Source organism: Salmo salar, chromosome 15 (genome assembly GCF_965601325.2).
Source record: "Salmo salar chromosome 15, fSalSal1, whole genome shotgun sequence".
Classification (NCBI taxonomy): domain Eukaryota; kingdom Metazoa; phylum Chordata; class Actinopteri; order Salmoniformes; family Salmonidae; genus Salmo; species Salmo salar.
Window position 1 is genome coordinate 46,678,046 of NC_138305.1, and position 25,474 is coordinate 46,703,519.

Sequence of the window (25,474 nt, forward strand, 5' to 3'; positions counted from 1 at the left end):
AAGTACAGTAGGGCATCCTCATTAAACCATCCTCATTAAAATAGAGGCAGATAAACTAATACTGTGAAGTGGAGACGGACAGAGAGCCCACTAAGGAAAGAAACTGACCTATACCTGAGATCAAATAACGACATCTTAGCTATCTCCTTCCTCATTCATCATTTTTGTGCGTTAACAAGATGTGATAACAGGTAAGCATTACAGTTGACTCTATGGGAAATATGCAAATACACGTATTACCTCTTTGACATCAATATGAACCTCTTGGTTGACATGTATTTTTTTACAGATTAACATCTCAAACATTTAAGAAAATTACTTAACATTATAGAACATGTGACATCACTCAACTTTCCTAATACTATCATTCAAAATGTAACATAATAAAATAATAAACAAATCAAATCAGATTATCAGTAAAACAGTGAAAGAGTACAAACCGAAAAGAATACAAACAACAAAAACACAACTCTACTAAGACACTGAGAGAGGAGATATTGCTTTTGAATAAATACTGTCAAATAAATATTGTTGACGCCTCTTGCTAATGTTAGGCCCCTTGGGCTGAGTGCAGGTGTGTTGATCCTTCTGCCTTTACATTGTTCTGAAGAGGTCAGTGAGACCTGGTCCTCTCAACACATCAACTGCTTTCACCCACTGTCTGTGGATGTTTCAGGCCTTGACAGGACATCCCGACACAGCCATGCTTTTGTTTTTACAGTGTGGTGAATGCTGAGTTAGATCTCAGTTAGAGTAGAGATGAAGGGTTCAAAATACAAAAATTGACAGTATGACATTTTATAATAACCAATAAGATAATTATTTCCACTGAATATTTAGATGTTTTTCTAAAGATTGTTTTCTTGCATATATCTCAATGCCCGGACCCCATACACAAGTGCACACAGTATCATGCAAAATACTTTTGATAAACATTATTGTGAATGATTAAATTAGGATGTTTATATGCACACTAATAAATGTGATATTAAACTGATTACAGCAGTAGGCAGAGTAAGGCATTATCATGTAAACACCTTACTCTGCTTATCTTAATTGGCGTAAGGTCATAATTGAAGTAAGCATATACTGATTAAAACACTTGGACTTCTGAGCAATCTTTCAATTTATTAGAACATGTAAACACTTTAATCAGAGTTCCAGCTCTTGAGTAGACTAAGAGAACACTCTCAGAAGTTGCCCTGTGGCCTGTCTCAATGTGAGTTAAAGATGGAATACACAGTAGGGGAAACAGCGCCACTGTCCGCCCCAAAGCCATTGTTATTAGCTATCGTTATTCTTAGATCTTTTTTTTAGATGGCCAAATAACTCAAACATGGATTGGTAACTTTCTTTCTAATTTGGTGCACAGAAACTAAATGCCTTGAGTAACTTGGTCCAAAAGAAGGGTTCTGATGGCCTATAGATGTCGCTGTTATAAGCAATCTCACTTAAACCCTCATATCCTCCACCATGTTTGACCTAGAGAAACCTTGGAATGAGGTGTCTTTTCTCATGCTGAACAAATTTGCCTCAAGGACCCATGACGTCCATAGATTTTCTGCCATCTTAGACATTTTGGAAAACCTTTGAAAAACGTATTCTCATGAACCAAATAACACCAACTTCGGTATGTAGGCCCATGGTACATCGCATAACTTAGTTTGAGGAAGGCTAAGGGATTGGTTAAGAGATGGCTGAGTTATTGATAATCAGGAAATCAGATTTTACGTGTCCATTTAAATCCTTTGTAAATCCCCTTCACAATGGCCTGTCTTTTATACTCATCAAAGACATTACCATGATGAACCATGTTAAATTTGGCATTGATATCTTAAACAATAACAAAACTATGAACAATTCACTTTTTTTGACTTCGTAAAGCTAATGCTTAATATAATCATAAAAATGTATTCTTCTCATGGAATAAAAGTCAGATTTACTCAAAATTTGGTATTTGAACTCTTTCAAAGATGGCCCCACTATACCAGTAGATGCATTTTAGCACATATGGCATTTTAGCACATATGGTAAAATGACAGAAAATGTGGAATGTACAAACATCTGATTTCATGTGTCCATTTAAACCATTGTAAATCCACTCCACAGTGGCCTATAAACTTCAAATTTGTCATCTCCTCTAAGACACTCCTAAGATGAACTAAACAGAATTTGGAATTGCTATCTCCAAATACAAGGAAACGGTTAACAACTCATTCTTTGCATATGTAACACTAATGCTCAAAATGATCTGCAATTGTCTTCTCCTTGTGAACTATATCTCACAATTACTCCAGATTTTGTATTTAGACTCATTACATCAGTCTTTAATGTTAATGGTTTTGAAATGTTGCTGCATTCAAATATGGACGCACTGTACATATAGATGCATGTTAGTACAGATGCTAATGCTTCAAATATTTTACAAATCTTATGCTCATGAATCAGATTGACTCCAGATTTGGTATATACACTCAATTAATTAACCTGTAATGAATTTGAGAATGATTACTTTCTGCATTCAAAGTCAGCCATGCTACACCACTAGAGGCTATAAGAACTGAACCGATGAACATGGGGCCATACAATTTGGTATGTAAACATTATGTATGTGCCCTTAGAAGCTGTGTGAATAGAGTACCACAGTATAAGTCATAATACCCATAAAACCTAGCGGTCAAACAGGGAAATGGTTCCAATAATTTTTCCACCATTCATTTTTCCCATAGGGGATTTTAGAAACACTTCAAACAAGGGCTGTGTTTTGTGTAGTGAATGGTGGAAAAACGATTGTCACGTCCTGACCAGCAGATGGAGCTATTGTATTAGTTTCGGGGTCAGGACGTGGCAGTTTTGTGTGTGTGAATGTCTGTGTTGGTGATTGGGACTTCCAATTGAAGGCAGGTGTGTTGAGTTGCCTTTGATTGGAAGTCCTATATAGGTGTGTGTGTTTTTCTTTGGGGTGGTGGGTAGTTGTTTTTGCACTGCGTTTGTATAGCCTGTAAAACTGTTGCTGTTGTCATCTTTATTGTTTTGTCAGTGAATACTTTACTCTTTTGAAATTAAAACCATGAGTATCCACATACCCGCTGCCCCTTGGTCTTCTCTCCATGACAACACCTGTGACAGAACTACCCACCACCAAAGGACCAAGCAGCGGAGAAGAGGACAGAGGCAAGTGAAGGAGGAAAGTTGGGAGCAGCGCGCTCGGGAGGTGATGGATTCCTGGTCGCTGGAAATACTGGAGGAGAGGATTGACTGGACATGGGAGCAATTGTGGGTGCACTGCGTCAACCTGCCTGGGAGGCAGGTAGAGCCCGAGAGGCAGCCCCAATAATTTTTTTGGGGGGGGGCACAAGGGCTGTTTGGCGTGGCGAGATGGGAGACCCAGGCCAGCTCCCCGTACCCTTTTTGGAAGAAAACACACTGGACAGGTCCCATGCTTTGGGGTAGGTGCTGTGGTGAGGCCTGGCATTTTCAGGCCGGTAAGCGCAGTAGCAGCGCCCCGTATGTGCCAGGGGAGTGTGAGCATCGAGCCTGAAGGGGTGATGCCAACCCTGCGCTAAAGACCGCCAGTGCGCCTCTACGGTCCGGTGTTTCCCGCTAAACGCACTAGCATTGAGGTGCGTGTCTCCAGGCTGGCACGTCCAGTACCAGCCCCACGCATCAGGAGTCTAGTGCGTCAGCCCAGCCTCGCCAGTCAACAGTCACCAGAGCCGCCCGCCAATCAGGAGTCACCAGAGCTGCCCGCTAGTCAGGAGCCGCCAGAGCCGCCCGCTAGTCAGGAGCCGCCAGAGTGGCCCGTCTGCCCGGAGATGCCAGAGTGGCCCGTCTGCCCGGAGATGCCAGAGTGGCCCGTCTGCCCGGAGATGCCAGAGTGGCCCGTCTGCCCGGAGATGCCAGAGTGGCCTGTCTGCCCGGAGATGCCAGAGTGGCCCGTCTGCCCGGAGATGCCAGGGTGGCCCGTCTGCCCGGAGCTGCCAGGGTGGCCCGTCTGCCCGGAGCTGCCAGGGTGGCCCGACTGCTCGGGTCTGCCAGGGTGGCCCGACTGCCCGGGTCTGCCAGAGTGGCCCGACTGCCCGGGTCTGCCAGAGTGGCCCGACTGCCCGGGTCTGCCAGAGTGGCCCGACTGCCTGGGTCTGCCAGAGGTGCCCGCCTGCTCGGATCTGCCAGGGTGCCCTGCCTGTCCTCCGGCCCAGCCCGAGTGGCCCGCCTGTCCTCCGGCCCAGCCCGAGTGGCCCGCCTGTCCTCCGGCCCAGCCCGAGTGGCCCGCCTGTCCTCCGGCCCAGCCCGAGTGGCCCGCCTGTCCTCCGGGCCAGCCCGAGTGGCACGCCTGTCCTCCGGGCCAGCCCGAGTGGCCCGTCTGCCAGGGTCAGCCCGAGTGGCCTGTCTGCCCGGCGCAGCTATCGGCGCCGCCAAAGTGGACGACACCAAAGGTGGAGCGTGGTTTACGTCCCGCACCTGAGCCACCTCCAGGATAGGTGGGTTGGGGGAGGGAGGGTGTAGCACAGTGCCGTCGTTGACGGCAGCCACCCTCCCTTCCCTCCCTTATTGTTTAGGGGGATATTTTTTTTTGTTTTTTTTTTAGTTTTTTTTTTAGGTGCATTCCGGGGTCTGCACCTTGAGGGGGGGGTACTGTCACGTCCTGACCAGCAGATGGAGCTATTGTATTAGTTTTGGGGTCAGGAAGTGGCAGTTTTGTGTGTGTGAATGTCTGTGTTGGTGATTGGGACTTCCAATTGAAGGCAGGTGTGTTGAGTTGCCTTTGATTGGAAGTCCTATATAGGTGTGTGTGTTTTTCTTTGGGGTGGTGGGTAGTTGTTTTTGCACTGCGTTTGTATAGCCTGTAAAACTGTTGCTGTTGTCATCTTTATTGTTTTGTCAGTGAATACTTTACTCTTTTGAAATTAAAACCATGAGTATCCACATACCCGCTGCGCCTTGGTCTTCTCTCCATGACAACACCTGTGACAACGATTGAAACCATTTCCCTGTAGGTTTTATGGGTATTATGACACCTCCACTGTGGGGCTCTATATAAAGTCACTGCAACTTTAAATGGCTGCACCAGGCCAGTTGGTGGGACTATAGATGTCATTGGCACCAGTAGCACCATAGGATACTAGAGCAATAACTTGGTTCGTCTGGTTCGTCTGCATTCATTTGCATTAGACAATGTGAAATAGTTCCAACATGCTAGAGTGCTTGTTTTCCTACTGGTCACAGACGTCAATTCAATATCTATTCCATGTTGGTTCAATGTAATTTCATTGGGTTGCTATCCAACTGATCTTGTGTCCTTTCTGTAATCTTGTGAACCCTGTTCATTGCTGCTCTTAGGTATATTTGTTTTTGTTTTGTTGACAAAGTGGGGGTTAGGAGCGTCGGCCAACGTGGTAAAACAAATTGCAGTACATAGTTTGCCGTTCTATTGCATGTGCAATCATGTCAGAGAGAATTAAAAAACGGTGTTTGTGGTTTGCAGTAACTTCTTTCTTTAAATATCGCAAACGGACGTGGCAATGTCACCATTAAGGATTCCAGCTAAGGTGCTGTATGTACGTTTTTGGTAACTGTTGTTCGTGAAGGATTTCTGACTACTTGTGTGTGAATATACTTCTCTTTGAATAGGTTAAACCTTTACTACCAACATTGCTCTCAACTAAGACGTAAAGACTGACATCAGTGCATACAGAATGGTTAACAATGACAGAAACATAGTGCTGTAAGACATAAGTCATAACTACTTTAACAGACTTTGTTGTGCTGTTTGCCTTGATTATTTGGTCCAACCACTTCATCCACTGGCTGTTATGTAGCAGTGGACCGTGCAGTTTGTGTATGAGCTAAAATGTTATTTTGTTTCGTGATGTCAACGACATCTGTGAACATGCACAGAGGGTCAGTAAGAATCATACGATGACTTTGATCATTGATGAAAAGTGCTGCTACAGTCAGACCTGCCTGAAGCAGGGGACAACGCTAAACGCCAACACCACAGTCCCTCCAGCTCTCTTTAGAGTATATCATACCTCTTTCTGAACAGCGCTTTAGATCTTACAGCTGCACATAAAGGTTTAAATGTCTTCAAACTATGCAAGCCACCGGTGCAAGAGTACACGGTACAAAATAATCTGTACAAAGTGTAAAAAAACATCTTGGCGCCAGCCTTGAGCTGTAAACACAGAGAGAGACATGAGTTAGGAGAGTACAGAGAGCTGCTGCAGCAGGAACATAGATACAGCAAGGCTGGGTTGCGTAGGTCTGGGTGGTGAGCGGTGGTCAATGTCTTAGCAGTTGATAGCAGGGTTGTGATTGGATTGGTGAGGGGAAAGACCAAGAGCCATTTCACAGGAGAGAATCACTGTCTTTTTCTCACATTTCACTGTGAGACTCTTTTACGGATGGTCTGTCTTTATGTGAGCCAGAAATGGTGTAAAACCTATGGGAGATACGACGAGAGAAAAAGTTCAACTATGCCGTTTTAACTCTTGATCTAGTAACCTGTTAAACAAGATAAATGTTTAACTATGCAGTTTAACCTCAAACTACTAACCAGTGAAACAAAATAGATGTAAACTATACCGTTTTAACTGTTGTTCTACAATCTGTTCAGAGGAATAGAAAGTAGAAGAGAAAATAATAATACCTTGACTTTTTAAAATGTGTACACTTCTTCAGGCCTTGGAAACAGGAGGATTTTTCACAGGAGCGTTTCAGGTTAATAACTTGGTAGATGATGGGGTTGTACATGGCAGAGGACTTAGCCAGCAGAGTGGGGATCACAGAGACAGAGATAGGCACTGAGTCGGGCTCGCCAAACGCAGACACCACTGAGACCACTGCATACGGGATCCACGCTATCAAGAAACCAGCACAGATCAACATCGCCACCTGGAGGACACAAGTAGAACCACATCACAGGTCTGTTTCACAATAGTAAAAGCATCTCTGAGGTGAGGTTCCGTGTACAAACATACCACACACACACACACACACACACACACACACACACACACACACACACACACACACACACACACACACACACACACACACACACACACACACACACACACCTTGGTCAGTTTCATCTCCAGGCTATGGCTGTTCTTGTTCCTCGAGTCAAAGTGGGAGATCTCTTTAGCTGAGGAGTTGACCTTGAAGATTATCATAACATAGGAGAAGACGATGATGCCGGTAGGGAAGATAAGGCAGAAGAAGAGGATGGCCATGACAAAGCTCTGGCCCGCCACGGAGGTCTGGGCCAACCACCAGTCCAGGGTACAGGAGGTGCCAAACGGCTCTGGAGCGTAGCTGCCCCAGCCCACCAGGGGCATGGTGGCCCAGAAGCCTGCATAGAGCCAGACAAACACCAGACACAGGAAGGCATGGTGCCTCATCAGCCACGTACCTGTGGGCAGAATTATGGGCAGAGGGATTGATCATTTATTGGTTCATTATTACAATAAAGTGTTAATTCAAACCGTTCAGATATCACAGATCACTCAAAAGTGCTAATTATTCATTCTAATAAAGGTCTTGTGTTACTGTAAATCTAACACAAACTGAGAGCATAGCCCACTGTACCGTATCTGAGATGACAGATCTTGAGGTATCGGTCTAGGCTAACTACGGTCATGGTGATGAGGCTGCCAACACCGAAGAAGAAGCCAGCCCAGCCATAGAAACGACAGCCCTCCCAGCCAAACAGCCAGCGGTGGGAGAAACTGGACGCCACAAAGAACGGTTTCCCTGTGACTTCAAGAGCAAACACAGAGACGTTACCACCTCAGATGATCACTGTGTGCTGTAAAGACATGAGAATGTACAGTAAAAAATTCTAAATATTCCATTACCGTACTTCGAAGCATGTCAACCGCTGTTTAAAATCCATTTTTATGCAATTTTTCTCGTAAAAACCGATAATATTCCGACCGGGAATCTGCATTTAGGTAAACAGACGAAAGAAAATAAAGCATGGGGTCGACTCGGACACGCACCTAAGCCCATAGTACTCTGATCGGCCACTTGCCAAAAGCGATAATGTGTTTCAGCCAGAGGCTGCCTCGATATCGATCAGCTTTTTCCCGGGCTCTGAGAACCTATGGGAGCCGTAGGAAGTGTCACGTTAGAGCAAAGATCCTCAGTCTTCAATAAAAAGAGCCAAGATGAACAACAACTTGTCAGACAGGCCACTTCCCATATAGAATCCTCTCAGGTTTTTGCCTGCCATATGAGTTCTGTTATACTCACAGACACCATTCAAACAGTTTTAGAAACTTTAGGGTGTTGTCTATCCAAAGCCAATAATTATATGCATATTCTAGTTACTGGGCAGGAGTAGTAACCAGATTAAATCGGGTACGTTTTTTATCCAGCCGTGAAAATACTGCCCCCTAGCCCCAACAGGTTAAACAAATCAAAATATATTTTATGTTTTAGATTCTACAAAGTAGCCACCCTTTGCCTTGATGACAGCTTTGCACACTCTTGGCATTCTCTCAAACAGCTTCACCTGGAATGCTTTTCCAACAGTCTTGAGGGGGTTTCCACATATGCTGAGCACTTGTTGGCTGCTTTTCATTCAATCTGTGGTCCAAATCATCCCAAACCATCTCAAATGGGTTGAGGTCGGGTGATTGTGGAGGCCAGGTCATCTGATGCAGCACTCCATCACTCTCCTTCTTGGTCAAATAGCCCTTACACAGCCTGGAGGCATGTTGGGTCCTTGTCCTGTTGAAAAACAAATGATAGTCCCACTAAGTGCAAACCAGATGGGATGGCTGCAGATTGCTGTGGTAGCCTTGCTGGTGAAGTGTGCCTTGAACTCTAAATAAATCACAGACAGTGTAACCAGCAAAGCACCTCCACACCATCACCCCCCCTCCTTGATGCTTCACGGTGTGAACCACACATGCAGAGATCATCCGTTCAACTACTCTGCGTCTCACAAAGACACGGCAGTTGGAACCCAAAATCTCAAATTTGGATTCATCAGAACAAAGGACAGATTTCCACCAGTCTAATGTCCATTGCTCGTGTTTCTTGGCCCAAGCAAGTCTCTTCTTCTTATTGATGTCCTTTAGTGGTGGTTTCTTTACAGCAATTCGAACATGAAGGCCTGATTTACGCAGTATCCTCTGAACAGGTTGATGTTGAGATGTGTCTGTTACTTGAACTATGTGAAGCATTTATTTGGGTTGCAATTTCTGAGGCTGGTAACTCCAATTAACTTATCTTCTGCAACTCTGGGTCTTCCTTTCCTGTGGTGGTCCTCATGAGAGCCAGTTTCATCATAGCACTTGATGGTTTTTACGACTGCACTTGAAGAAACTTTCAAAGTTCTTGACATTTTCGGGATTGCCTGACCTTCATGTCGTAAAGTAATGATGGACTGTCATTTCCTTTTGCTTATTTGAGCTGTTCTTGCCATAATAAGGACTTGGTCTTCTACCAAATAGAGCTATCTTCTGTATACCACCCCTACCTTGTCACAACACAACTGATTGGCTCAAATGCATGAAGAAGGAAAGAAATTCCACAAATTAACATTTAACAAGGCACACCTGTTAATTGAAATGCATTCCAAGTGACTACCTGATGAAGCTGGTTGAGAAAATGCCAAGAGTGTGCAAAGCTGTCATCAAGGCAAAGGGTGGCTACTTTGAAGAATATCAAATTTAAAACACTTAACACTTTTTTGGTTACTACATGATTCCATATGTGTTATTTCAAAGTTTTAATGTCTTCAGTATTATTCTACAATGCAGAAAACAGAATAAAGAAATAGCCTTGAATGAGCAGGTATGTCCAAACTTTTGACTGGTACTGTATAGTATGCATGTACAGTTATGTAGTAGTCATAAGAATGTATGAGAATTACAATGAAAACCATCGCCTTCATCCACTTCACAGGAAACAAGTGCTGTTTTTTCAGATCCCTCAATGATCAAATCAAATCAAAGGTTATTTGTCACGTGCACCGAATACAACAGGTGTAGACCTTACGGTGAAATGCTTACTTACTAACCAACAGTGCAACTTTTAAGTAAAAAAGAGGTATTAGGTGAACAATAGATAAGTAAAGAAATAAAAACAACAGTAAAAAGACAGTGAAAAATAATAGCAGCAAAGCTATATACAGTAGCGAGGATATAAAAGTAGCAAGGCTATATACAGGCACCGGTTAGTTGGGCTAATTGAAGTAATACAGTTGAAGTCAGAAGTTTACATACACCTTAGCCAAATACATTTAAACTCAGTTTTTCACAATTCCAGACATTTAATCATAGTAAACATTCCCTGCAGTTAGGATCACCACTTTATTTTAAGAATGTGAATTGTCAGAATAATAGTAGAGAGAATGATTTATTTCAGCTTTTATTTCTTTCATCACATTCCCAGTGGGTCAGAAGTTTACATACACTCAATTAGTATTTGGTAGCATTGCCTTTAAATTGCTTAACTTGGGTCAAATGTTGCAGGTAGCCTTCCACAAGCTTCCCACAATAAATTGGGTGAATTTTGGCCCATTTCTCCTGACAGAGCTGGTGTAACTGAATCAGGTTGGTAGGCCTTGCTCGCACACACTTTTTCAATTCTGCCCACAAATTTTCGATGGGATTGAGGTCAGGGCTTTGTGATGGCCACCCCAATACCTTGACTTTGTTGTCCTTAAGCCATTTTGCCACAACTTTGGAAGTATGCATGGGGTCATTGTCAATTTGGAAGACCCATTTACGACCAAGCTTTAACTTCCTGACTGATGTCTTGAGATGTTGCTTCAATATATCCACATAATTTTGCATCCGCATAATGCCATCTATTTTGTGAAGTGCACCAGTCCCTCCTGCAGCAAAGCACCCCCACAACATGATGCTGCCACCCCCGTGATTCACGGTTGTGATGGTGTTCTTCAGATTGCAAGCCTCCCCCTTTTTCCTCCAAACATAACGATGGTCATTATGGCCAAACAGTTCTATTTTTGTTTCATCAGACCAGAGGACATTTCTCCAAAAGGTGCGATCTTTGTCCCCATGTTCAGTTGCAAATCATAGTCTGGCTTTTTTATGGCGGTTTTTGGAGCAGTGGCTTCTTCCTTGCTGAGCAGCCTTTCAGGTTATGTCGATATAGGACTCGTTTTACTGTGGATATAGCGACTTTTGTACCTGTTTCCTCCAGCATCTTCACAAGGTCCTTTGCTGTTGTTCTGGGATTGATTTGCACTTTTCGCACAAAGGTACATGCATCTCTTGGAGACAGAATGCGTCTCCATTCTGAGCGGTATGGCGGCTGCGTGGTCCCATGGTGTTTATACTTGCATACTGTTGTTTGTAAAGATCAACGTGGAACCTTCGGGCGTTTGGAAATTGTTTCCAAGGATGAACCAGACTTGTGGAGGTCTACCATTTTTTTCTGAGGTCTTGGCTGATTTCTTTTGATTTTCCCATGATGTCAAGCAAAGAGGCACTGAGTTTGAAGGTAGGCCTTGAAATACATCCACAGGTACACCTCCAATTGTGTCAAATTATATCAATTAGCCTATCAGAAGCTTTTAAAGCCATGACATCCTTTTCTGGAATTTTCCAAGCTGTTTAAAGGCACAGTCAACTAAGTGTATGTAAACTTCTGACCCACTGGAATTGTGATACAGTGAATTATAAGTGAAATAATCTGTCTGTAAACAATTGTTGTTAAAATTACTTGTGTCATGCACAAAGTAGATGTCCTAACCGACTTGCCAAAACTAAGGTTTGTTAACAAGAAATTTGTGGAGTGATTGAAAAACAAGTTTTAATGACTCCAACCTAAGTGTATGTAAACTACCGACTTCAACTGTATGTACATGTAGGTATGGTTAAAGTGACTATGCATATATGATAAACAGAGAATGGCAGTAGTGTAAAAGAGGGGTTAGCGGGTGGTGGGTGGCGGGACACAATGCAGATAGTCCGGGTAACCAATGTGCGGGGGCACCGATTAGCCGGGCTAATTGAGGTAGTATGTACATGAATGTATAGTTAAAGTGACTATTCATATATGATAAACAGAGAGTAGCAGCAACGTAAAAGAGGGGTTGGGAGGTGAGACAATGCCAATTGTCCGGGTAGCCATTTGATTACCTGTTCAGGAGTATTATGGCTTAGGGGTAAAAGCTGTTGAGAAGCCTTTTGGTCCAAGACTTGGTGCTCCAGTACCCCTTGTCATGCGGTAGTAGAGAGAACAGTCTATGACTGGGGTGGCTGGGGTCTTTGGACATTTTTAGGGCCTTCCTCTGACACCACCTGGCGTAGAGGTTCTGGATGGCAGACAGCTTAGCCCCAGTGATGTACTGGGCTGTACGCACTACCCTCTGTAGTGCCTTGCAGTCGGAGGCCGAGCAGTTGCCGTACCAGGCTATGATGCAACCAATCAGAATGCTCTCGATGTTGCAGCTGTAGAACCTTATGAGGATCTGAGGACCCATGACAAATCTTTTTAGTATCCTGAGGGGTAATAGGCTTTGTCGTGCCCTCTTCACGACTGTCTTGGTGTGTTTGGACCATTCTAGTTTGTTGGTGATGTGGACACCAAGGAACTTGAAGCTCTCAACCTGCTCCACTACAGCCACGTCGATGAGAATGGAGGCGTGTTCGGTCCTCCTTTTCCTGTAGTCCACAACCATCTCCATTGTCTTGATTACGTTGAGGGATAGGTTGTTATTCTGGCATCACTCGGCCAGGTCTCTGACCTCTTCCCTATAGGCTGTCTCGTCGTTGTCGGTGATCAGGCCTACCACTGTTGTGCCATCGGCAAACTTAATGATGGTGTTGGAGTCGTGCCTGGCCACGCAGTCATGAGTGAACAGGGAGTACAGGAGGGGACTGAGCACACACCCCTGAGGGGCTCCAGTGTTGAGGATCAGCGTAACAGAAGTGTTGCTACCTATCCCCACCACCTGGGGGCGGCCCGTCAGGAAGTCCAGGAGGGAGGAGTTTAGTCCCAGGATCCTTAGCTTAGTGATGAGCTTTGTGGGTACTATGGTGTTGAACCCTGAGCTGTTGTCAATTAATAGCATGCTCATGTATGTGTTCCTTTTATCCAGGTGGGAAAGGGCAGTGTGGAGTGCAATATGGATTGCATCATTTGTGGATCTGGTTGGGCTGTATGCAAATTGGAGTGGGTCTTGGGTTTCTGGGATAATGGTGTTAATGTGAGCCATTACCAGCCTTTCAAAGCACTTCATGGCTACGAACATAAGTGCAATGGGTCTGTAGTCATTTATCCAGGTTGCCTTAGTGTTCTTGGGCACAGGGACTATGGTGGTCTGCTTGAAACAGATGCAGTATATTAACAATCCTGAGGCAAAGCATGTGACAGAAGAGCTGATCATAAATGGTGTTTCCCAGTGCCCTATATCGTTCCCATCATTGTGTAAAGAGACATCCTCACTGCACCAGTCTGACGCCACAGAGGTCCAGCAAGTAAAGCTGTACTCTCCACCAACTCTCATAGTTAACAATAGACTCTTTGTCTCAGTTCATGACTTCTACAGTATCAGGGTAAAACGGCTTCCAATCAAAATGGACTTTCAACCATTCTGGACCTTCTGGGCCATTCTAGGTAATTCTGGAACATTCTGGACCTCTGATATTCCCAAGATGCAAATCTGGCAGAAACAAATAGATCATGCCTGTTGTCTTCTGTGGGCAATGGTTCTAATCCTAGAGAGCAATACAATTGTCTCATACAGAGGGACGTATTTGGCCCAGACATAGATAAACAAGTGAGAATCCTGTGGTTGTATGAGGCACAGAGAGAGCTGGCCAGAACTTGTTCTGAGACAGAGCGACACACTGTTGTGAATTCTGCTTCTGGCTGGGTCACAGCTAGGACTTATTGAGATGCTAAAATATTCACAAGAAATGTTATTTATGTAATTACATTTCTTAACTAAGATGACTGTTTGCAATGGAACTAAATCTCTTGTACATCAAAGGCCTAGTCTATCGATGTATTGTGATCAACAGGCCATGTAGAGTAACGTTGGCGCTGTTCCTCTAATATCCATAGGGTGGCGATAAAGGACCAATTTCAGGTTTAGCCACAATTTAGCATTCTTGAGTATTGAGTTATCAAACATGCCTAAAAAGGTAAATGATTGAGAGAAATAATGGCCTGTTACATTAATATTAATTTACAAGGAATTGATGGAACATGCATCAATTGTTCTGAAAGAGAGACAGGAGTGTAATTAGGCACTCCACACACAACAATGGAATATCAATGTAATATGGATATTAGGGATATTAGGTGAGGACAGACCTGGGATCAGATGATGAGACTTCAAACAATGATGTCAGTTGTATGATGTCTATGATTTTAAAACAACTCTGTGGTTCTCTCTCTCTCTATTTCTCTTTCTTTGTTGTCATTATATTCCACCACTTCATCTTCTTCCAACCATGACAACCATTCCCATGGCTGTCAGGATGTACAGCCGAAAATGTTAATGCCGCGCTAACATTGTTCATATACATGCTGTTCTGAATTTAAATACACAGAATACACGGGACTAATCCACCTTACAATGTTCTGTGCAGAGACACACTGTAAATGGACATACTTAATGAAAAGACTGCGGAACGGTTTACCTGATATGCCAAAGTCAAAGATGGCTAAGTTTACTGTCATGAGCTCAGGCGGCCTTAGCTTTGTCTTGCGTTTGATGGTAATGTATATAACATAGCCATTTCCTGTGGCAGACAGGATCCCTGCAGAGAAAACAGAGGACAAGAGGAATACATGACAAGTTGTAAAAATGCAACATGTCAGGGTGTACCTACAATTTAGTTCATTTACATACTTGGGCCTATGGCATAATTGGTTTAATTCTAATGTTGTAATACTATCCCTATTAATACGTGAGATTTTTCCCTGTGTGTGTTTATCTCTAGAGCCTTGATACATGATAATGATGCATGCCCTACTGTCAAGTTAAAAAAGACAGATGGGTTGTGGGTAAATGCAAAGACAGTATACATGAATGTTTGGGTTGATCAAACACTTTTTGACTACTGTCCTACAATATTCATAAGACTTGACATACACTTTCACAAGAAAACAAAGGTTTTTGACATCCACCCTGAGTCTGAAATTGTCAATATGCTTTTAAGTAATTGATTTCCATGCACAAAAGAAAGGAATACATCATTTGTCATCTCTATGACCTCTGCTTTGACTCATGTCATCACTACCACTATGTGTGTGACAGAAGTTGTGGTAATTACTTGTGACAACACATTGAATGGACTCCAATTACACATGACAACTTATTTGGATTCCTATTGATGCTCTTTGTTGTTGCTTATCAACAGTTCACTGTCCTTCACAAACTTGTATTTATTTGTCAATAACAACGTCAGTGTGCTGCTAACAGCTTAAACTTTCTCCATGCTCCCTGTCCCCTTACTGGACTGGAATCAGTGGTAGACAGGCATTATCCTCTGCTCTATTCTATGTGATATGAGTGCATACGGTACGAAGGGCAGAATCTCTAGTGCTCATTCTCTTGTGAATGTGTCTCATTCACTCTGGACTGTATCAGCTGAATGACCCTGTTTCACACACAAAGCAATGTATTGAGAGAAATTCAAAGAAAAGATAAATGAAATATCTCTTTCATTTGACTTCTATCATATGATAAACAGATTATAAAAAAATATCAAATAAGGTTCCAGTTTGTTAGTTTTTTCAGTGATGAAGGTGGGCATAGGATCTGGACTGAACATTTGGAGTAAAATCCAGTTCTTATTCGATTTTGAATAGATTTATAATTCATATGTGTATATGTATACATCTACAGGATATGTAGATGTATACATATATTTTATGGTGGTAGGTAGCCTAGTGGTTAGAGTGTTGGGCTAGTAACCAAAAGGTTGCTGGATCAAATCTCCCCGAGGTGACAACATAAAAATCTGTTGTTCTGCACCTGAACAAGGCAGTTAACACACTGTTCCTTGGTAAGTCAACAGTGTAAATAAGAATTTGTTCTTAACTGACTTGCCTAGTTAAATATATATATATTTTGTATATTCTTCATGGAGCATGAAGAAACATTATTGTGTTACTTTTTTTAGTATAATTTTTTTTAATTCAGTAAATATTTTCTTAAAACTGCATTGTTGGTTAAGGGCTTGTATGTAAACATTTCACGGTAAGGTGAAATTGTATTTGGCTCATGTTGTATTTGGCTCATGTTCATTTTAATGTCCTGAACTTGTTTCGTGGGATTGGGAGGTCAGCAGGAAATTCCAAGCAGACCTGATCTTGTATGTCATTAACTGTACGCCCTGAACGTCCTTGTAAACCTCATCCCTTTGGTGTCAAAACATTTCCTTTCTCTCTGTAGAAGACACTTGAATGTCCCCGTTCACTGCTGCCTGCCTCTCTCTTTTCCCATCACCACAAACCTGAAGCACAGCTAGGGTTGCAAAGGGAGGGTACAATATATTACTGGAAACTTTATGTAATATATTATAAAATATTTAGTGGCACTTTTGAGTACTTTGAGTATCTCTCGCCCTATGTGTAGCCTTATCACATGTCAAATATATACAATAATTGAATAAGATGAAGAAAAAAATAGAATGACAAAGATGTAAAACATTAGCCAAAATATAAACCATCATCTTAGTGAATACCATTTGTCTCAGCATCAAATATCCTCTATATATATTTTTTACAAAGTTTTATTTATTTTACAATGTTAATATGTATTTGTTTTCAATGTTTTGGCATCAAACTGGTTGCAGTTGTGAAAAAGTGAATAGTTGGAAGATTTGCAGAGTTAATTGCCTGTCACATTTGTTGTAGGAAGGAGCGGACCAAAGTGCAGCGTGTGCGTCGTTCCACATTTTATTTTCACTGTGAAATTATGCAATACATATAAATAAACTGAATAACAAAACAACAAACCGTGATGCAGAGGTGAAACATACACTAACTCAAAGACAATCTCCCACAAACCAAGGTGGGAAAAAACCCTACTTAAGTATGATCTCCAATTAGAGACAACTAGGACCAGCTGCCTCTAATTGGAGATCATCCCAAACAAAACCCAACATAGAAATACAATACTGGAACATAACATCATAGAAAAACTAAACTAGAAAACCCCTGTCACGCCCTGACCTACTCTACCATAGAAAAGAACAGCTTTCTATGGTCAGGACGTGACATTGCCATTGTTGTATAGATGTTTTTTTCATTAATTATGCTATTTTCTCTTGAACCATATGGCCTATCTACTGGAAACTCATGGACAATATGGACACAGATATAATACATTAATACTATGTATTCATATTTTTTTTACACTTATTCAAGTATAAATTACCAAAATTTACAAAGATTGCCATAGATTTTCTGTTAATTACCCAAATTACCAAAACTTCCAGTCACTTTCTTAAATTACCAGCATACCTTAGACACAAAGTTAGGACTCAATGGAGGAATTCAAGCAGAGTTTGAAGTCGCTCAAACAACAGATTTTAGCTAAACCAAACACGTGAAAGCATGTTTATACATTCTGAAAACATACCAAACACACAGTGAATGGATCGAGTTAATCCTAAATTAATTTGGTAACCTATAGAGTGTGTCCTCTCGGAGAGGACATTAATCAATTAATAGACAGACACCACAGTATCCATATATCTCATTGATGCAAAATGCATGAGACCCACGCATGAGACATCTTCACCGCCGTTGGTTTGTTGATTCAGGACATTAGTTAGACTAAACAGGGCATTACATGGTTTGCAAATGGCTCAGCACAGTGTAAAATACAAATACTGAGTTGCTATGAAAAACATCTGAACACACACAGTTGTGGTGAGATGAAATAACAGAAAAATATTAGTGACAGGTACACAGCCTCAAGTAGAGAAATAGATAATCTGACAGACCGGAAAATAAATCCTGAGTTGCCCCAATGTTGTACAGTATATGAAGGTGAGCATAGCACAGGGACAGAGATTGCATAACTGTATCTTTCTATAAATCAATCTATTCTTGTGTTTATCCACTCACTTGATTTGAGTCACTGTAAATGCACAGTTCAGTCATGGATACACATCGGCATGTACAGTGGCTTGCAAAAGTATTCACCCCCTTGGCATTTTTTCATATTTTGTTGCCTTACACCCTGGAATTAAAATAGATTTTGGGGGGGTTTGTATCATTTGATTTACACAACAGGCCTACCATTTTGAAGATGCAAAATATGTTTTATTGTGAAACAAATAAGAAATGAGACAAAAAAAACTGAAAACTTGGGCGTGCATAACTACTCATCCCCATTTTGGGAGACACATTTTGAAGCAATTACAGCTGCAAGTCTCTTGGGGTATGTCTCTATAAGCTTGGCACATCTAGCCACTGGGATTTTTGCACATTCTTCAAGGCAAAACTGCTCCAGCTCCTTCAAGTTGGATGGGTTCCGCTGGTGTAGAGCAATCTTTAAGTCATACCACAGATTCTCAATTGGATTGAGGTCTGGGCTTTGACTAGGCCATTCCAAGACATTTAAATGTTTCCCCTTAAACCACTTGAGTGTTGCTTTAGCAGTATGCTTAGAGTCATTGTTCTGCTGGAAGGTGAACCTCCATCCCAGTCTCAAATCTCTGGAAGACTGAAACAGGTTTCCCTCAAGAATTTCCCTGTATCTGGTGCCATCCATCATTCCTTCAATTCTGACCAGTTTCCTAGTCCCTGCCGATGAAAAACATCCCCACAGCATGATGCTGCCACCACCATGCTTCACTGTGGGGATGGTGTTCTCGAGGTGATGTGAGGTGTTGGGTTTGCGCCAGACATAGCATTTTCTTGATGGCCAAAAAGCTAAATTTTTGTCTCATCTGACCAGAGCACCTTCTTCCATACGTTTGGGGAGTCTCCCACATGCCTTTTGGGGAACACCAAACGTGTTTGCTTATTTTTTTCTGGCCACTCTTCCGTAAAGCCCAGCTCTGTGGAGTGTACGGCTTAAAGTGGTCCTATGGACAGATACTCCAATCTCCACTGTGGAGCTTTGCAGCTCCTTCAGGGTTATTTTTGGTCTCTTTGTTTCCTCTCTGATTAATGCCCTCCTTGCCTGGTCCGTGAGTTTTGGTGGGCGGCCCTCTCTTGGCAGGTTTGTTGTGGTGCCATTTTCTTTCCATTTTTTAAATAATACATTTAATGGAGCTCTGTGGGATGTTTAATGTTTCTGATATGTTTTTATAACCCAACCCTGATCAGTACTTGTCCACAACTTTGTCCCTGACCTGTTTGGAGAGCTCCTTGGTCTTCATGGTGCCGCTTGCTTGGTGGTGCCCCTTGCTTAGTGGTGTTGCAGACTCTGGGGCCTTTCAGAACAGGTGTATATATATATACTGAGATCACGTGACAGATCATGTGACACAGGGGGACTTTATTTAACTAATTATGTCACTTCTGAAGGTCATTGGTTGCAGCAGATCGTATTTAGGGGCTCATAAATGTTTTATGAGATTGGAGAACATATTGGGAGGGATCTTAGACCATTCCTCCAGATCCTTGATGTCCTTCATCTGCGTTTATAGACTGGCCTCTTCAATTCAAACCACAGGTTTTCAATGGGGTTCAAGTCCGGAGACTGAGATGACCATTGCAAAGTGTTGATTTTGTGGTCAATTAATAATTTCTTTGTGGATTTTGATGAATGCTTGGGGTTATTGTCATGATGGAAGATTCACTTGCGGCCAAGTTTCAGCATCCTGGCAGAGGCAATCAGCTTTTGGCTGAAATGTCCTGGTACTTGGTAAAGTTAATGATTATGCAACTGATCTTAACAAGGGCCCCAGGACCAGTGGAAGCAAAATAGCCTCATAACATCAAAGATCCACCACCATATTTTACAGTATGGGATGAGTTATTGACCTTCTATTCAAAACCCTTTTCAAATACATTTTGAATCTTCTTACATCAATGGACAACCTTGATGAATCAGAATTGAATGCAAACGTAATCGAATCAGAATTGCACCTTATTGTGAAGAATGGTTAGGCTATGCCTCAAGAGAGATGATGGAGCAGAGGATATGAGGGAGTGAATCTACTTCCCTATGCAGTGTACCTCTCTGTACTTTATTGACACTTACCTATGATGCAGATGTAGAAGGCAGCCACGATGTCAGCCTCCTTGGACAGCTTGGAGGCAAATGGATCACCCGCCAGGAGGTAATGGGGGACATAATCGGGGAAAGCTGAGGTCTCATTCCCCGTAAGAGCCATGCTTAGGTGTCAACCGCTTCCTGGGCAGCCAAAACAAAATGAACATGTTCAATACAATGTGTCCACACTGAAACAGTCAGAAATACTTTTGTATTGGTGACACATACTTTCAGATCTCCAGGATTTTGCTAAGATTTTAGGTAATATTTTTCTGCAGCAATTCTGACATTTTGCATGCCAATTTGTCGCAAAAATGCACTGACAAGGGAAAAAGTTAGTTGACGTGTGGCTTGACTGAACCATATTATGTGGTAAATGTGCGGGGACAGGTTGAAATTGTGAGCCGTATTTTATACTGTGGTGATGGGTTTGACTGTTTTATGCGGAAATAGCGCAGTGATTGGTCAAATTTGCAATCCCTCGCAGAATATGCCGTAGTGGAAGCTGATTGGAGGAGATAAAGGAGGACCGGTTCATTGTAATAGCTGGAATGGAATAAATGGAAGGTATCAAACACATCAAACACATGGAAACCACATGTTTGACTCCATTACATTAATTCCATTCCAGACATTACATTGAGCCCGTCCTCCTATAGCTCATCCCACCAGTCTCCTCTGATATGCAGGAAATTGTTGATTTTATAACAAAAAAATTGTGAACTCAGAATTGCAGAATCCTGGAGAGACTGGACAGGTAGGTTTGTTTCTGTCACCTGTTTTCTAGAAAGTGCAATCAAGCGACACAACAGCAGCAAGGGTTAGACTGACCCTTTCTTGGAATTTCAATCTAAACTAAGAAGCACATAACTTTAGCCAGAGACTAAATGAACATCTAAATCTGATTATAAAAATGTTCTTTAGTGTTTCAGTTACACTGTTTTGAGTTAAAATGCAGAAACTGGACACACAAACACTCACAAACCAGACACTAAATCACACACACATGCACGCACACAAACACAGTAATTTGTGAAAACAGATAACCTCCATTTTCTGGTGGTCATACAGGGACTGCTGCATGGGATTCATGAGTCCACAAGAGTTATCGTTTAATCACACACATACACAAACAAGCACGCACACACACACACACACACACACACACACACACACACACACACACACCACACACACACACAATCAAACACTATAATTATTTTTGCGAAATGTCTTTCCGCTGAATAGTAGGTTCTTCAGCATGCAGGCACACTGTGGCCTGTAGGGGCCAGCTCTGTTCCAGCTCTGACATCTCCGTTGATTCCAAAGAGTTCACACTGACATTCTAAACTGAGAGACACAAAGGGAGACAGATAACATTCTATTGCTGTTGATGTGCAAGTTAACCTCGCCAACAGACTACAGAATAAGTTAGTCTTATACCTGTGTAATAAACCTGTAGTTACTCTGGTATCAATAACATGTTGTTACATAGTCATTTAGTTATTGCTTTCCATTGTAGAGGTGTTCAGCAGTTATTGTTGTTGCAAAGTGGAGTAAGGAACTGTCAGGAGCAGTCCATAAAAACATGTCAGCAAACCATTGTACACAACCTTAATTGTTGCAACAATACACAATTATGTTTTGCTATGGCCATTCTATATGAAACTTCTTTGACATGGACATACAATTGGACAGTAATGACAGATTTTGGAGCATGAAAAGTATTCTTACTCCAGGCTAATGTTCAAAAGAGAAGAATAGTTGGCAAACAATTACCCCTGGCACAAGACTGATGGCTTGAACCTGACCTGTCAACAACATGGTTTTTCTTCACATTTGTTACATCAAATCAATCATTATCTTCATCATCATCATCATCAACAACAACTCTTTCTCTATCTTCATCACCATAATCATCATTCATCTGTGCCACCTACATAAACATCCAAGCTCACCAGCATCTTAACAGACCCCATAAACTAGCTATAGATCCAGAGCCTTGCTGCAGAACCACTGCACCACATCCAACATAAACAGTTAGCCTAGCTAATTGAAAGTCTACACACGCCTTGCACAGCCTTCACATTGCTCTGCCTTCAAATTAAATCTCAAAAGGGAATTGATTGGATTTTTCACCTACCGATCTACACAACCTACGCCACATTTTATAAGTAAAAAAAATGTCTAACATTTTCCTGCCCCCCAGAAAATGAAATGTATGATTGCATGTCTTCACACCCCAGAGACAATGCTAGGTGGAAGCACCTTCAGCAGCCATTACAGCTGTGAATCATTTTGAATATGATTCTAACAACTTTTCCCAACTGTTAGGGAAACATTTATCCATTGTTTTTGTTAAAATTGCTCAAGCTCAGTAAATTTGCTTGGGAGTCATTAAGCTAAGTTCCCATCCAATTGGTTAAATATTTTCATTTGAATATTCTAAAATCCGCACAAAAACAATATGCACATTTTCCCACCAGAGATGTGTTTTCATCAAATTGACATATTGTGGATGAAAGGCTGTGCGTGATGAGGTAGTGCACATAAAAATAGCTTTTACAGTAAATTCCCATACACCGAATAAAAATTACAAGTTAAATGGGTTTCCTTCTCATTTTCAACTCTACTGATGTTTTGTCACAAACATTTTTTACATTATATAGCGAATGTGCCCACTCTGGTCTTGGCACGTGCACTCTAGCCAACAGCCAGCTCGCAGATATATATGCAGGTATAGCCTACATGATGATATTATTATGGACAAAAGAGCTCGATTAATTTTTATTTGTCAAATGGCAGCCAAGCATCGATCATCATGTCACCAGAATAAGACCCTTGACATTTTATTGGAAAGGAGCATCAAACTCATACCATGCACTTTCACCACCCTGTGAAGTTCATCATACCTTTTTTAATCTGTAGCCTTAAGCGTATAGCCTAAGTCAAGTATTGTGGTGGCAGCATCATTTTATGGGTATGCTTGTCATTAGCAGGGACTGGGGAGTTTGTCATGATGAAAATAAATACGAAAAGAGCAAAGCCCAGATAAAAACCCTGCCTTAGTCTTCTAAATACCTAACCCTGCGATAGAGTTGTATTTTTCAGAGGGACAATTACACACCTTTTAATGCCAAACACACACCAGAATGGCCTTCCAATAGGTGTTGAGTGTTCCTGAATGGTCCAGTCTCAGTCCTGACTTAAATCTGCTCGACAATCAGAGACAAGGTTTGAATATTGCTGTCCATCAATGACTCCCAACCAAATTTACTGAGCATGAGCAATTTTGACAATGTTTTTAGCAATGTTGCCTTAGCAGTTGTGCAAAGTTGGTAGAATCTTTTTAAAATGATTCACAACTGTAATGGCTGCCAAAGGTGTTTCCACCAAGTATTAACTCTGGGGTGTGAAGACATACACAATCAATATTTTTTTTTCTCATTCATTTGGAAAAGGTTCTATAGTTTTTCATTCAATTTAGAAATGTGGTGTAGGTTATGTACATCGGTAGACAAATGTGAAGACTGTGCAAGGGGTGTGTAGACTTTCACTAATAAGTACTGTATTGTTGATGTTTAATCAAATCGAGTGAATCAGATGACTTAGTATTGACTGTGATGGGCTTTGAGAATTCGGTCAAACATCATTACAAATACAAATACTGCGGAGTATAATAGAAAAATAAATAAAATCCAATGTTATTTGTCACATGCGCCAAATACAACAGGTGTAGACTTTACCGTGAAATGCTTACTTACAAGCTCTCTCCCAACAATGAAGAGTTAAAACGTTTTAGTATTTTTTTTATGTGCTAAATAAAAAATAAAAATATGAACACAATAAAATAACAATAACAAGGCTTTATACAGTAGAAGGAGTAGCGGTACAGAGTCAATGTGAAGGGATATGAGGTAGTTTAGGTAATTAAGGTAATATGTACAATACATGTACTGTAGGTAGGGGTAAAAGTGACTAGGCAATCCGGATAGACAACAGAGTAGCAGCAGCGTACAGGAGCGTACAGGTTGTGGATGGCAGGGAGCTCAACCCCAGTGATACTGGGTCGTACGCATTACACTCTGCAGCGCCTTGCAGTCGGATGCCGAGCAGTTGCCATACCAAGCGGTGATGCAGCCAGTCCAGATGCTCTCAATGGTGTAGATGTATAACTTTTTGAGGATCTGAGGGCCCATGCCAAATCTTTTCAGATCCCCCGAGAAGGATAGGTGTGTTCGTGCCCTCTTCACAACTGTGCTGGTGTGTTTGGACCATGATAGGTCCTTTGTGATGTGGACACCGAGGAACTTAAAGCTCTCAACCTGCTTCACTAAAGCCCCGTCGATGTGGATGGTGGCATGCTCGGTCCTACGTTTCCTGTAGTCCACGATCAATAGAGTGTGTTTGAATTAACAACTTTAGTGCGTTGGTTGTTTATGGTGACAAACATCTATAGCGCATCCACAGTTTGTCATGCAGGCCTGAGAAATCATTCAACCTCTGTGAGAAAATAATGTCTCTTTAAGGAGCTATTCAACAAAGAGAAGGGACACAAGTCCAATGACATATTTTCCAATGTGACCTAAGTGAAGACAACTGATTTTTAGAACAAATACTGTTGTATTCAAACCCTAGTTCTTCCCAGTGGTTATATTTGAAAAAATATTTCATGAACCTCCCTTTCACTGCTAAACTAGCCAACTGCATGAGAGCATGAGAGCTTTAATCTAGGGGTTAGACACTGCAGACTGAGGGCAGTTGGCACATAAATTATTTTAATGCAGGATGTTTCAGAGGGATTTAACAGTCTGATGGCCTTGAGATTGAAAAACAGCTTCTGTCTCTTGGTCCCAGCTATGATGCACCTGTACTGACCTTGCCTTCTGGATGGTAGCAGTGTGAACAGGCAGTGGCTCGGGTGGTTGTTGTCCTTGATGATCTTTTTGGCCTTCCTGTGACATCGGGTGATGCAGGTGTCCTGGAGGGCAGGTAGTTTGCCCCAGTGATGCGTTGTGTAGACCGCACCACCCTCTGGAGAGCCCTGCGATTGTGGGCGGTACAGTTGCTGTACCAGGTGGTGTACAGCCCAACAGGATGCTCTCAATTGTGCATCTGTAAAACGTTGTGAGTGTTTTTGGTGACAAGACAAATTTCTTCAGCCTCCTGAGGTTGAAGAGGCGCTGTTGCACCTTCTTCACCACACTGTCTGTGTGGGTGGACCATTTCAGTTTGTCAGTGATATGTACGCCAAGGAACTTAAAACTTTCCACCTTCTCCACTGCTGTCCCATCG

The 25,474-nt window shown here is 42.1% G+C and overlaps 1 protein-coding gene across 1 annotated transcript; it reads right to left on the reverse strand.

Moving 5' to 3' along the window:
• Nucleotides 1–4,520: 4,520 nt before the first annotated feature.
• On the reverse strand, nucleotides 4,521–20,309 carry LOC106571552 (opsin-5). Its single transcript, XM_014144706.3, has 6 exons — nucleotides 20,168–20,309; nucleotides 14,637–14,756; nucleotides 7,591–7,761; nucleotides 7,080–7,414; nucleotides 6,650–6,894; nucleotides 4,521–6,442 (listed from the first exon to the last, which is right to left on the reverse strand). Exons 1-6 carry the CDS (start codon nucleotides 20,298–20,300, stop codon nucleotides 6,376–6,378), a joined length of 1,071 nt encoding a protein of 356 aa, XP_014000181.1. The 5' UTR covers nucleotides 20,301–20,309; the 3' UTR covers nucleotides 4,521–6,375.
• Nucleotides 20,310–25,474: the final 5,165 nt, after the last annotated feature.

Excerpts from the sequence above, each read along its gene's own strand:
- LOC106571552 (XM_014144706.3), bottom strand. The coding sequence starts at position 20,300 with ATGGCTCTTACGGGGAATGAGACCTCAGCTTTCCCCGATTATGTCCCC. Across the intron at positions 6,895-7,079 it reads TGGAGATGAAACTGACCAAG|GTGGCGATGTTGATCTGTGC; the intron begins GTGTGTGTGTGT and ends TGTGTCCTCCAG. Across the intron at positions 6,443-6,649 it reads ACACATTTTAAAAAGTCAAG|GTTTTACACCATTTCTGGCT; the intron begins GTATTATTATTT and ends TATCTCCCATAG.